General features: G+C 48.6%; 1 protein-coding gene across 6 annotated transcripts in view; it reads left to right on the plus strand.

Annotated features, from left to right (window-relative positions):
• Window positions 1-12,961, plus strand: part of CSMD2 (CUB and Sushi multiple domains 2) — a 601,873-nt gene that overhangs the window by 275,326 nt on the left and 313,586 nt on the right. For all 6 annotated transcript variants that reach the window (XM_032302441.1, XM_032302440.1, XM_032302436.1 and 3 more), the window contains exon 6: window positions 12,465-12,577. In XM_032302441.1, coding sequence (XP_032158332.1) covers window positions 12,465-12,577 — 113 coding nt within the window. The remainder of the gene's footprint in view (window positions 1-12,464; window positions 12,578-12,961) is intronic.

Consider the following 12,961-nt stretch of genomic DNA (forward strand, 5'->3'; position numbering starts at 1 on the left):
CTTTCTGACATACTGTTTATGTCCATATCCAATAGTTCTGTGACAGAGGGCACAGTCTCTGAATTTTTCCTCTGTTGGGTGTTCCTCCTCCTAGTCATTTTGGTGAGAGGTGGTTAAGGGGGTGTATAGCTGAATATATCAACCACAATCCAGGCAAGGTGCACCCTGGAAAGTTTTTGGAGCAACCACCAAAAAGAAATAGAAAAAAAAAGAAAAAAGAAAACCCAGCTAAAATGAACCCCCAAAGTAAGATTTATAAGGTCCATAAACAAAAATGAACAAACAAAAAGACTGACAATAGTAAAAGACAAGGGGGAAAAAAAAAAAAAAAAACAAGAAAAACCCAGCCAAAATGAACCCCAAGAATAATATTTAAATAGTACAAAAACAAAAACAAATTAACAAATACTACCAGAAGAATAAGATGGGAAGGTGTTTATAAATCCTTGATGTGGATGTGGAAGGTTATTTTGGTTCTTCCTGGGTGAATGTTGTTATCTTTGTTAAAGGACTCAAATTTCCAGACATACAAGGAAATTAAAACTGGTTTCTATATAGGGGTAGTATTGAATAGGGAAAAAGGATAACCTTGAAGCTTATATCTATATGTATAAAAAAAGAAAAAAAAGTATATGTATGAAAAAAGTTCAAGTTAAAAAGTTGTTATGCAATATGTTGTATTAAACCTCTACTGGTAAGGAGGTTTAAAAAAATTGAAAGAACAAGATTTATGGGAATGAATTAAAAAAAAAAAAAAGTTGTCTATGAAATATATAGGTTTTGGGGCAATACCAGGAGCTTAATATGTTGTTTTCCCCTGATGTTGGGGTTTTACAGTTTTATGGGGGACCCTGTGATTAATGCCCTCTGGTTCTTTTGGCTTGTCTTCTGCAGGAGGGGTTTTTGTTTTGTTTTGTTTTGTTGTTGTTGTTGTCATTGTTGTTTCCAGTCTGTCCTGCTTGGGCTGAGTCGCCCTGCCCACTATCAAGGAGCTTGGCTCTGTGGAAACCAGTTTTTCCGGCTCTTGTTCTCTGGAGGTTTTTGTTCTTTGGGGGCTTTTTGCAGGGCTTTTCAGAGGTTTAGTGGAAAGCAAACCTTCTGCACCCAGACCGCTGCCTCAGAGAGAAACCTCAGTCTGCTCCCCTCTGGGTGGTCCAGAACACACAGACTCCCCGTCTGCAAACTCCACTGAACAGTGCAGCCTTTCACAGGCAGTGCGCACCCCCATGCCACTAAAGCCATGAATGATATTGGTCCGGGTGAGCCTGATCCCAGGTGACTGCCATTCCTGGGACTGTTGTCTGAGGTCCATGCCCTCACCCCGTGCACTCACACCAAGCGGCGGCACAGGTCACATGCAGAAGGCAGTGGGCCCAGAGACCGTGGGCCAGTGCCCACATCAGACTCTCTCATGCACGGGCAGGAGTGGGCCCAGCCCAAGCAGTGGTGCAAGCAATGGAAAGCCATGGGCTCACGGACCATGGACTTGAGCCCCCGCTGGACTCTCTCTGGCATGGGTGGTTGCCAGCGGTGACCGTCCTGGGACCATGGGCTTAGGTCCGTGCCTGTGACCACCCGATTCCACTAGTTGCCTCTTAAGATCTTTTACTTTTTTTCAGTGCTTCTATCAAGACTCTAAGTTAATGCTGGTCCCCAATCACAGGGCACTTTCATATTGAGATATTACTTTCCAATGAGTTGCTTCTGGTGGCTCCCTCCCCCTTCTGTTTATCCTCTGATACCAGTCCAAGTGTTCCCACTCTGCTTTACCTCTCCACTGGTGTCTTCTGCCTCTATAGTGATCCAGAAGTGTATAATCTTACATCTCAGGCTGATTTCATGGGTGTTCAGAGTGTTCTGGTAGATATTTAGCTCACTTTAGGGGACTGGTTGAAACAGGGTGTTCTACTTCTCTGCCATCTTGCCCCTCCTTACCAAGAGCTTTTGTACCCATTATCTCACTTAGACCTCCTGTCAGCTCTATGAGGTGGGTGCTGGTGTTACCCTAGTAAATAGCAGGGGAAACTGAGGCCCAAAGCAGGTCAGCCACTTGCCCATAGTTAGACAGCTAATAGTTAGACAAGAGATGAGACTTGAACCCAAGCAGGAAACTTCCAGGGCCCATGTTCCTAATCTCCACCCCAAACTGCCTTTTTTTTTTTTTTAAGATTTTATTTATTTATTTGCCAGACAGAGATCATGAATAGGCAGAGAGGCAGGCGATGGGCGTGGTGGTAAGCAGGCTCCCCACCAAGCAGAGAGCCTGATGTGGGGCTCAATCCCAGGACCCCAGGACCATGACTTGAGCCAAAGGCAGAGGCTTAACCCACTGAGCCACCCAGGTGCCCCCCAAACTGCTTTCTATTCAGTAAGTGTTAGCCCTTGGCCCACGACTCTCCCTTGCTTTCTGGAGACATGCCATGATCCAGAATATGTGGCTGCTATGTCTTGAAGGCTTAGCAGGAGTTTATGAGCATCACCATAGCACCTCAAATTGTCACAAAGCACTGTGATACACATACTGGAATAGAGAGACTCAGAGAGGTGACACCATCTCCCAGGGTCATACAGCCACACCATCTCCCAGGGTCATACAGCCAGTGGATATGGAGGCAGGATCCAAGTCCAGCTCCATCTGACTAGGACACCTTGTTCACTGGCCTGCACATCACCAAGATGCTTTAGCCCATCCATTCTCCAGCTGACTAGAGGCTCATGCCCTCAGCCAGGGCTTCAGAGCTGCCTGGCTCTCACGCAGGGCTGGCTAGCTGCCTCCTCCTGGAGGGGGAGGGGGACATTGATGTTGCTCAAGCTAAGAGTGGCAGTCGAGTGGCAGGCAGAGGCTGGCGTGGGAGGCTCCTCAGTAAGCCATCTGCAAACATTTCCTCAGGATGAGAAGTATTATCCAAATATAATCCCCAGAGGCCTCTGCAAGGCATACATTGCCACCCTTCTTGGGAGGGGGACAGGCCCCTTCTCTGACTCATGTCTGCTAGTGACAGGTGGAAGATGGGCAAGACTGAGAGAGCAGGAACTGGTGGAGGCCAGGCTAGAGCCGCTGAGGGAGAAGGGAAGGTAGCTGCCACATGGACTGGCTACCTTGGGTGACACAGAGTGCCCTGTCTCTTCTCCCATGTACTGTCCTGTCACCAGACTGGATGCAGGCATCCTTACTTCTCCAGGGAAACCTAGGCTACTCCAGGGTCTACTTAAACCCTGTATGCTCTGGAGGATAGGGTTCAAGGCTCTGATAAGATCTCATCCCTTCTCCTCCTCTCAGACCTAACTAATCAAGGGTGGGGGAGAATAGTTCACATTTGTGAAGCACCTGCTGTGTGTCAGGCACAATCCTAGACACCTTATATACATAAGCACAGATGTTCATAGGACTCCCATTGCACAGATGAGGAAACTGAGGTTCAGAGAATTTTTGGCACATCCCCATACTTACACGACTAGGAAATAGTGGAGCCCAGACTCAAATACAAGGCCGTGTTGGTTCCAGAAGTCAAACCTATTGCCTCTGTGTAGGGGAACAAGACAGGTGATAACCCAGACAGGGGACATCTCCACCTAGGCAGACTCCTGAGCCAGGAAGGCGATAGGGTCCAGGTTTAGTGTGAGTGTGCCTCGGCCACCACGTTCCCAAGGCACCCACTTCCTGGGCCAGGCCTGATGGGGCAGGCTTTAACATTTTAGTTCATGGGGCCATCAGCTTTCCAGGCGAGCTCTCTGGCCTAACCTGGCGCAATGCAGACCTGGGCTGGGGGTAGAGAATGGCTAGCTAAGGATTCAGCAGCAGGGCAGGGCTGAGAGGGTGCTTAGATTCTGTCCCAGGCAGACGGCAGCGCGCCATGGAGGAGGACAATGTACGAGGCACCCCACATCCCGTGAGAGTGATGGGGTGGAGGTACAGGGTCAGAGGTGGAAGACCTGATGTGGGGCCACCCTTTCCGGAACCTCCCTCCCCCGGGTGAGGCCCGTTCCCATCGGCCCATTGGCCCCACTGGTGTCACATGGCCAGCCTGAGCCAATCAGGCGCGCCCTGTAGGTCACGTGGGGTCGGCGGGGCGCAGACTCTTCAGACGCTTGTAGCTCACGAAGGGGAGTGGGACTGACAGAAAATGAGGGAGGCGCGGGGGCCCTGGAAGGTAGCTGAGGGCACGCCAGGAGCCCCCTCACCCGGAGCTCAGCACTTCAGGCCCCGCTCCGTTCGCAGACACGATGCCAGTCTGCTCTTGGCAGCATCATGAGCACGGCCTCTGCGCAGTCACGAGACGCCTCAGCCAGCAGCCTTTCTGGGTGAGCAGCCCTGCAGGGAGTGCAAAAAATGAGCACCCCAAGCCACTCCCAGCCCTTCTCAAGGTGCCACCCCCAACGCATGAGCCCCAGGACCCCCAGCGGTGATGACACCCACATCCCAGGCGCAGACATTGCCGGGAGACCTGTCCTTCCCTTTTCCTGGTTCAGATACTCGCCCTCCAGGGAGCAGTGCATCTGGAGGAAAAGCGTTTACCTGATGTAGCTTGTGTGGGTTCCCTGGGGCTAACAATTAGCTGAGCAGGGAAGAGCCCTGGTAATTTGTTGAGCTTATTGAGTTCCTTCTGGGGAAGGAGGAACATTTGCCCACATTGATTACGAGACCTCACGGTTAGTGCATTGGGGCTATGTCAGGATGAGAAGAGTCGCCCAGAAAGGTACCAGAAGCTGACAAGTGAGTAGGGGATAGGACGAGTGCTGAGGGATCATGGGGGTGTGGGGGCGCATCTTCATAGGACACCAGGATGAAACCCATTATGGTCTTGGAGGCTCTCACCACTGTCTCCAGGCTCACGTGCTGGTCTGTTTTCCCCCTCATATGCCCTCTGCTTTCACTAGCAGGATCTCATTCATTCATTGACTCATTCAAGCGTTCCTTCTTCTAGTAAGCAGTGTTTATGGAGGCGTGTTAGGTTTCCATGGAAGGTACTGATGAAAGAATTAAAGAAGAAAGAAACAGCCCCTGTCTTCAGGAGCGCACAGTTTGGAGGATGAGGCAGACCCCTGGATGATTCTTGGTGAGACAAGCACCAGGGTAGAGGAAGTGCCAGGAGTCCCAAGGTACACAGGAGAAGTCAGCCAGACTCTCTGGAGCCAGTGGCTGTAAGATGCCTGCTCAAGGATGAGCAGGAAGCATCAAGAAAAGGGTGGGGCTAAATCAAAGTAGACAGGGAGGATTTGGCAAGAAGCTGACTTATCAGTCTTGGGAAGCATTCAGAACAGAGCTGAACTGACCATCTATTGGGAAGGCTGTAGATGAGATCTATATATAGCTGGCCCTTAGGCCTGGAAGTCCTGTGAAGTCCTCATCAATTAGGATTTTAATATTAACTGAATCCCACTCTCCTAGTAGCAAAGGGGATGTGATTAGAAAAGATGCCCACAGCTGAAAGCAGGAGACTGCCATTCGTTCATTCACTGATTCATTCATTCACAAGACATGTATAACGGAAGTACTCTTAGCCCTCTCCACCAGAGCAGCTTCCTGGGGTAGCTGGAATTCCCATGGCCTTGTTAGAACTTCCTGACCAATGCCCTGTGGCACTCTAAGCACCAGCTGCCTGCTGGCCACCTCACACCCCCACCCTCAAAGCCCATGCCCTCCATGCTCCCACCAGCTGAGTCTTGCACTTTCTGAGAATCAGATGGGTCTGTTGCCAACTCTCTTGGTGCCAGTCATACTTGTTATTGTAATTATGTGATTTAAATTAAACATCACATAAACTGATGAAATATGAGTGTGAAAGGAAATAGAGTTGCATCTATGGAAACTAAATTGAGTGCTTTGGAAAGACTCCATGGGGGAGAATCTCTGAAAAAGAATTGCTTCCTAAATATTAGGTGTGAGTGACTGAGACAATTGCTCAGTTCCATCGGGGCAGGGACCAGGACTGTCTTGCTCACCGCTCCATCCCTCGTGCCCCCACACAGTGCCTGGCACTTGGCAGGTGCACGATACATATTTATTGACTGAATGAGCTGTAGCTGAATCGGATATGGTGAACGATGCATTATAGATGGAGTTTATATGAGAGAGTGTGAAGAACAAAACTGTGATCAAAGAAAAGACCTTGGTACTACATTAAATGGATTGATGCATAAATGTACATTGAAGTATTTGTACACTATCAGGAAATGTTTTAGCTGTGTATGTATTCTTTTATTATTCCTTACTTGGAAATTACTTTTTACCAACAAGCTCTGTCATCTGCAAGGCTTAGGGTAGGTGTCAAGAAACTCTTTCTGTAAAGGGCAAGACAAATATTTGGTGTTTTACAGGTTATAGTTTCCGCCCCAACTACTCAATTCTGCCATCATAGCTTGAAAGGAGGCAATACGTAAATGAATGATCACGGTTGTGATCCAATAAAACTTTATTTATAAAAACAGCAAACTACAGTTTGCCAACCGCTGTTCTAAGGAATTGACTTGTTCCACATGCCAGGCACGGTGCTGTGTTTCTGGACATAGCGAGATAAAGAAAATCCTGTCCCTGCTCTTAAGAGCTTGGCTTCTAGTCAGGGAGATGGTTATGATTTGGTGTGTCCAGTACAATGGCAGAGGCATGAGCATGGTACAGAGGGGCCACAGTGAAGGCAAATGTTTCTCCCATGGGGCAGGGAAAGAGAGAGGTGGAGAAAAGGAGACATTTTGTTAGGTTTATGGGAGCACTGATATTTCCCAGGAAGTCAGGTAGGGCAACAGGAAAGGACATTCAGGTAGAGGGAGTAGCATATGTAGAAGCATGGAGACATAAAAGAAGCTGGGGCTCGAATGGATGTCACTGGAGAGGGAAGACATGAAAAAGTCTAGACTTGGTAATACTGGAACCAGTGGGCGTTTGCTGCTGGGTTTCTAGCAAGGCAGGAACTTGGGGAAATCTCCCCCCAGAATATAGAGAGGGATTGAGGGCAGAGGGCAGGTCAGAAGGCTGTCTTAGTAGTCCAGGTGAGGATCATGAGGTCACAAGGCAGAGAAGATGTGGCTGCAGTTGGTCACGGAGAGCAGGAATGGGAGGAGTTAAGGATGACGCCTGGTTTGGGTGACTAGGAAGATGGTGTGGATTATGGGAAGAAAGAACACTGAGGAGCAAGAATGATTGGCAGAAGCTTGGGTTTGTCCAGACAAGTCCCAGAACCTCCAGGTGGGTAGCTGGGATTTGAATTTTCATACTGTGGCTCAGCTGCTCAGAGCTGCCTGAATGACTAACTGGGTTGGGTAGGCACTGCTGAGAACCAGATATTGGGATGCCTTTCCAAAGATAGGTCTTAAGGTTCAGGGACTCCAACTGTCCATATCCAAAAGAGAGCTGCATTCATCCCGAGCTTTTTCCCAGTTCTAGGAAAATAGATGATATCATGGATTTGTCCTGGGAAAAGCATTTATCTCGACTTAGCAAGAATCCTAGGCATTTGGCTAAAGGAAAACTGATACAGAAATCATTGGTGATGAGAATGAGTATCAGAGCTGAGTCAATAAATGTTCACTTTATTGACAAGAGGTGGCTGGGGCAGTGGCAGCAGGAGTTAGGTCTCCAACAAGGGCCTTGGTGCCCTTTACCCACCACCACAAAGCCATTTCCAGAAGGGTTTTTCCTGGTTGCATCATGGTGCCTTCTCCATCCCCCAAAGAGGAGAGCAGATGGCAGGTGGGGAGGGAAGTGGGTGTGGGAGTGGGGATAAAGTGGGACACACCTCCTATATTTTGTATTCTCTCCAGCCAGCTTTGGAGTTGGAAGGATGGTTTCTGCTTGCCCCTGGGATGCAGAGATTCTCTAACCCTGTGTCAGATTCAGGCTGTGCACATAGCTTAGCTGAGAGATAAAGCCCGCAGGAGATGCTCTGGGAGCCCAGAAGCCATATGCTATTGACCGAGGAGTTGAGGTTGTGCAGATGAATATGTTAGAGTTCAGGCTTTGCAAGGACTGCCCATATCCAGGGAACCAGTGGGGGTGGCACCCACTGGCAAGTGCCATGCCTTGTATCCAATATGTGCTCGATGAGTAAATGAATGAGTGAATGTTCTGCTGAGCATGTCAGTTTTCAGGAATACTGAAATTTAAACCAGAAGCTCCTAATACTCCTCCCCCTCTGCGTACAGCTAGGAAGCGATTCCTCGCAGACTAGGTTGTCATCTCAGCACTCCCAGCATCCTGACTGTAGGAGAAGGTTCTTAAGAAGAAATGCTTTCCGTGAAGTCTGCTCTGAGCTCTCTTATTACCAAGACAAGAACTTAGAGATTGCTGTAGGGGAATTCAAAGCCACTTTTCCCATAATCAACTACAAGCATTAAAGGGAGCGGTTGTGGGTTTTGTTGTTGTTTTTCTATTCTCCCCAAGCCAGATTCCATTAATGAAGCCCCATTTAACGGAAGTCAATTTACCAAAAAGAAAAAAAAAATTGAGTGTAATTGCTTAAATACATTTTATGCTATACTGCAATAGCAGTTTCCTGGGCGAACTTGGAGTTCCCCAGGCCCCCCAGAGTGAAGTTAATGTGGACAGAAAGGTTTGAAGGGGAGAATCTCTGAGTTTCTCGCCTTTAATTATGATTCTAAGAGGGAGCAAAATTAAAGAGGATCCTGGGGGGGGGGGGATGTGGGAGGGGAGGAAAAGAAACAGAATGGAATTCAGCCTGAACTGTTCCACTGCCTTCTTTCATGCTTGTGTGTACGTGGCAGTACAATGCAGAGGCTGAGTACATAGGCTTTAAGTGGGGTGGTTTGAGTTTGACTCTCACCTCTGCCCATTTAATAGCTGTGTGACCTTGAATAAATTTCTTCACCTCTCTGTGCAGCCAGCTCATACAATGGGAAAGGGCCAAAAGCAGCAAGTGCAAAGGCAGAGAAGCAGTGTGTGCTCAAGTACAAGTAAGGTCTTCTGTTTGGTTGGAGATGGTTTTTTTGTGTGTCTGTGTGTGCATGTGTGCATGTGTGCTCAGGGAAGGTAGGCAGGCAGGAGTCAGACCAGACTTTACCAAGAAGGCGACATTTGATCAAAGCCTTAGATGAAGTGAGGAGGTGAGCCACATGGATGTCTGGGAGAAGAGCCAGCTAGCAGGCAGAGGGAATGGCAAGTGCAAAGGCCCTGAGGCCAGAGGAGGTCTGGCCAGGTTTTTTTGTTGTTTTGTTTTGTTTTTCTTTTTCTTTTTCTTTTTCATTATGTTATGTTAGTCTGGCCAGTTTTGAACAGCAAGGAGACCCATGTGGCTAGAACAGAAAGAATGAGGTGGAGAGAGGAAGAGGTAGGAGAGGTGAGGACACTCTGACTTTTTTTAAGCCTAAGGCCATAGAAAGGTCTTTTACACCAAGGACAGGAGCCACTGAAGACTGTTTTTAATTAACTCTATTTGGGGTAAATTTTTCAAAAAATAAAGTGACCCATTTAAATGTACAGTTTTTAAAACTTTGACCAATGTGTACATCCCATATAACCACCATCTCCTTCACAATGTAAAACATTTCTATCACCCAAGGAGGGTCCCTTGAACTCCCTTTCAGGGGCTCCCTGCTGATATCTCTCACCCCCAGCTCTGGCAATGACTAATCTGCTTTCTTTTGCTATAGATTAGTCTTTTCCAGAGTTTCATATAAATGGAACCGTACTGTATGTCCCCTTTTATCAGTATAATACTTCTGAGAGTCATCCATGCCGTTGTGTGTGTCATTGGTTTGTTGGAGAGTTGTCAGTGACACAGGGCACCATCTCAATGGCAGAGTCTGATGTGATGACAACAACACGGAAGCCCCCAGTTCCTGGGATAGTTGCCAAGAAAACTCTCCAATGTGCATTTATGTGTGAGGAGGCAGGACAGAACAGAGTAAAGGTGTGAAGGCACCACAGGGCCCTAAGAGTTTAAGCCTTGGGAGGGAACAGTTAGCAGGAGTCCTAGGGATGAGTAAAGGTGTGGGAGAGATGGAAAACAAATGTCCCTTGGGGCTTCTCCAAACTGGACAGCTGGAGTTAGAGCAGGTACTGGGGCTGGAGAAGTCTCGCCTACTTCCACTTTCCATCCAGATCATTATTCTCCTCCTGCTCCTGGGACCCTGGCACCCTCCCCACATTCTGTTTTGCAATAAACAGCCTTTGGTTCTGAATTATTCAGGTAAATTCTTCTTATTTCTACTTCCCTTATGTAAATAGTCTCTAAGCTTTATCATTGAGATAGAATTGAATTTGGCCTGGCGGCGGGGAGAACCACAATACTGTTTGTGGCTCCTTAGAAAACTTAAATGACTCAGCCTATAATAAACTATTTTAAATGGGACCTGGTAAAATACGGTAATTGGTTTCTAGAATAGCTCTTACCATGGCAATATAGGTTATATTACTGGAGTTTGGTGTGTGTCAGCATTTTCATTATAGTAAAACTCAGTTTTGCCAGAGTATGAAGCCACTTGGTTAATTCCTTTGCTTATTACATATTTATAGGGACCCACCATGCTGTATCTCTTGCACTTGTCCCTCCAAATACTCTCCCCAACCTTCTCCACTTGGTTCCCTGTCTAGGAAGACTTAGCTGTGGGTGGGGCTACATCAATATGCTCCTTTTTTTCTGGCTTCTAATTGGGAGAGATCAACAGAAGCATCAGCAGGAGACTGGAGGAGGGGAGGGAGGAAAGGTGAAGATCTAGGAAAGGACAAAGTGTGCGTGCTTGGGAGATGTTGGTGGGGTGTCCCCACGGGGGTGGGAGCAGGCAGGAGGGAGTGTGATATTGCTAGAGTGGAGGCATTAGGAAGCTTTGTACCTGATTCTTATGTCGGGAGGAAGAGGGGGAACACCAGTGTATGGGCCAACTGGGAGGCTGTGAGTTAGACGAGGGAAGATAAGATGGAGGAGGTTCCTGGGTGCAGGGAGCATGCAGGGGGTGAGGGAACATCACAGATTAGCCTGAGTATGGTGGAGAGGGCCAGCACTGAGTAGAGGCTCATTCCGGCAGGGGACAGGTGGGAATATTGAAAACTAGCATGTCTTTTTTAGCCACTAGGGAGCCCCTGAAGGTTCCTGTGCTCCAAGAGGAAGGATCTAGTTGACCTAGAAGTTGGCCTAAGATGGCAATTTGTCAAGAGGCTAGGGCACTGAACAGTGACAGCAGGAGAGACCCCGGTGCCCTACCCTCTGGGCTGGACTAACTGGGAGCCAGAAGAGGCTAATCTAAGGGAGGTGGGGTGGACCCAGCAGGAAGGGGAGGCTTCTTATGGAGGCAGCAGCACTAGGGGAAGAGCTAGAGGAGACCTGGGGCCTACTGAGTGATCCCAGAATGGGCTCTCACACCACTGAGGGGCTGCACTGCCTAGAGTGCCTGTGTTGGCCCTTTCCACAGACTCCCTGGGGCCTCATAGGGGTAACTGATCCTTGGCCCTGAGGTTGTTGGCTGAATTCCTTTTTTATTTATTTTCAGCATAACAGTATTCATTATTTTTGCACCACACCCAGTGCTCCATGCAATCCGTGCCCTCTATAATACCCACCACCTGGTACCCCAACCTCCCACCCCCCACCCCTTCAGACCCCTCAGATTGTTTTTCAGAGTCCATAGACTCTCATGATTCACCTCCATTTCCAATTTCCCCCAATTCCCTTCTCCTCTCTAACTCCCCATGTCTTCCATGCTATTTGTTATGTTCCACAAATAAGTGAAACCATATGATAATTGACTCTCTCTGCTTGACTTATTTCACTCAGCATAATCTCTTCCAGTCCATCCATGTTGCTACAAAAGTTGGGTATTCGTCCTTTCTGATGGAGGCATAATACTCCATAGTGTATATGGACCACATCTTCCTTATCCATCCATTCTGATGGAGACATAATACTCCATAGTGTATATGGACCACATCTTCCTTATCCAAGGGCATCTTGGCTCTTTCCACAGTTTGAAGACCGTGGCCATTGCTGCTATAAACATTGGGGTACATATGGCCCTTCTTTTCATGACATCTGTATCTTTGGGGTAAATACCCAGGAGTGCAATTGCAGGGTCATAGGGAAGTTCTATTTTTAATTTCTTGAGGAATCTCCACACTGTTCTCCAAAGAGGCTGGATTTTTGCTGGGGGAATCAGGATCTTAGACGGGCATGAGTGGGCTCTACTGGGAGGACTGCAGGAGAAAGTTCCTGCAACTGCAGTCTGCGGCACAAGGGAGTGACACCTGTCCACACTCCTGGCTTGGGGGAGGGGATGGGCCTCTGCTCCTGGCCTGAAGGACCCACCCTCTCCACAGCTTCTTAAGGTAACCCAGTGGTGGGAAGGGCCCCTAAAGAGCCACCTGAAGCTGCTCAGTCCCTAGGTCACAGGAGGGCAGCCAGGGTGGCCCCACCCTTCCTTCCCACTCTAGGCCTGGACTGAGGCCCTAGCTCGCATGGGAAATGGGTAATGCCTGCCCCTGTCTCACCCCTAACCCAGCTGATGTCGTGTTCCCACAGGTTCACTGGAGCCAGCCTCCCAGCCCCGGTCATCAGCAGCAAGAACTGGCTGCGGCTGCACTTTACTTCGGACGGCAACCACCGGCAGCGTGGTTTCAGTGCCCAGTACCAAGGTAGGTGGGGCTGCCATGCTTCCTCCATGGGCTGCAGTGACTCCTGGGAGCTCATCCTGTCCCCAGACATGCCTTTGTCATCCTGTTCTTATTTGCAGACCTAGGGTCTCCACATCAGCATCTCTGCATCTGCCATGGTGGCCTGCTGCCCCAGGCAGCAATGGGGTCCTGTGGCCCGAGCTGCCCTTCTCCAGGTCCCTCCCAGGCTCCACCAAGTGCCTTTGAAGAGCTAGGCACTGTGCTGGGCACTTGATAAGCATCATCTCATTTAACCCTTATCATTCCACTGTGAAGTAAGTGGTGTCACCATCCCCGTTATATGGACAAGGAAGGTGAGGCCCAGAGCAATTAAGCCAGTTTCCCAAGGTTATCTGAACTCCTGTC

Source organism: Mustela erminea, chromosome 10 (assembly GCF_009829155.1).
Source record: "Mustela erminea isolate mMusErm1 chromosome 10, mMusErm1.Pri, whole genome shotgun sequence".
Taxonomy (NCBI): Eukaryota; Metazoa; Chordata; class Mammalia; order Carnivora; family Mustelidae; genus Mustela; species Mustela erminea.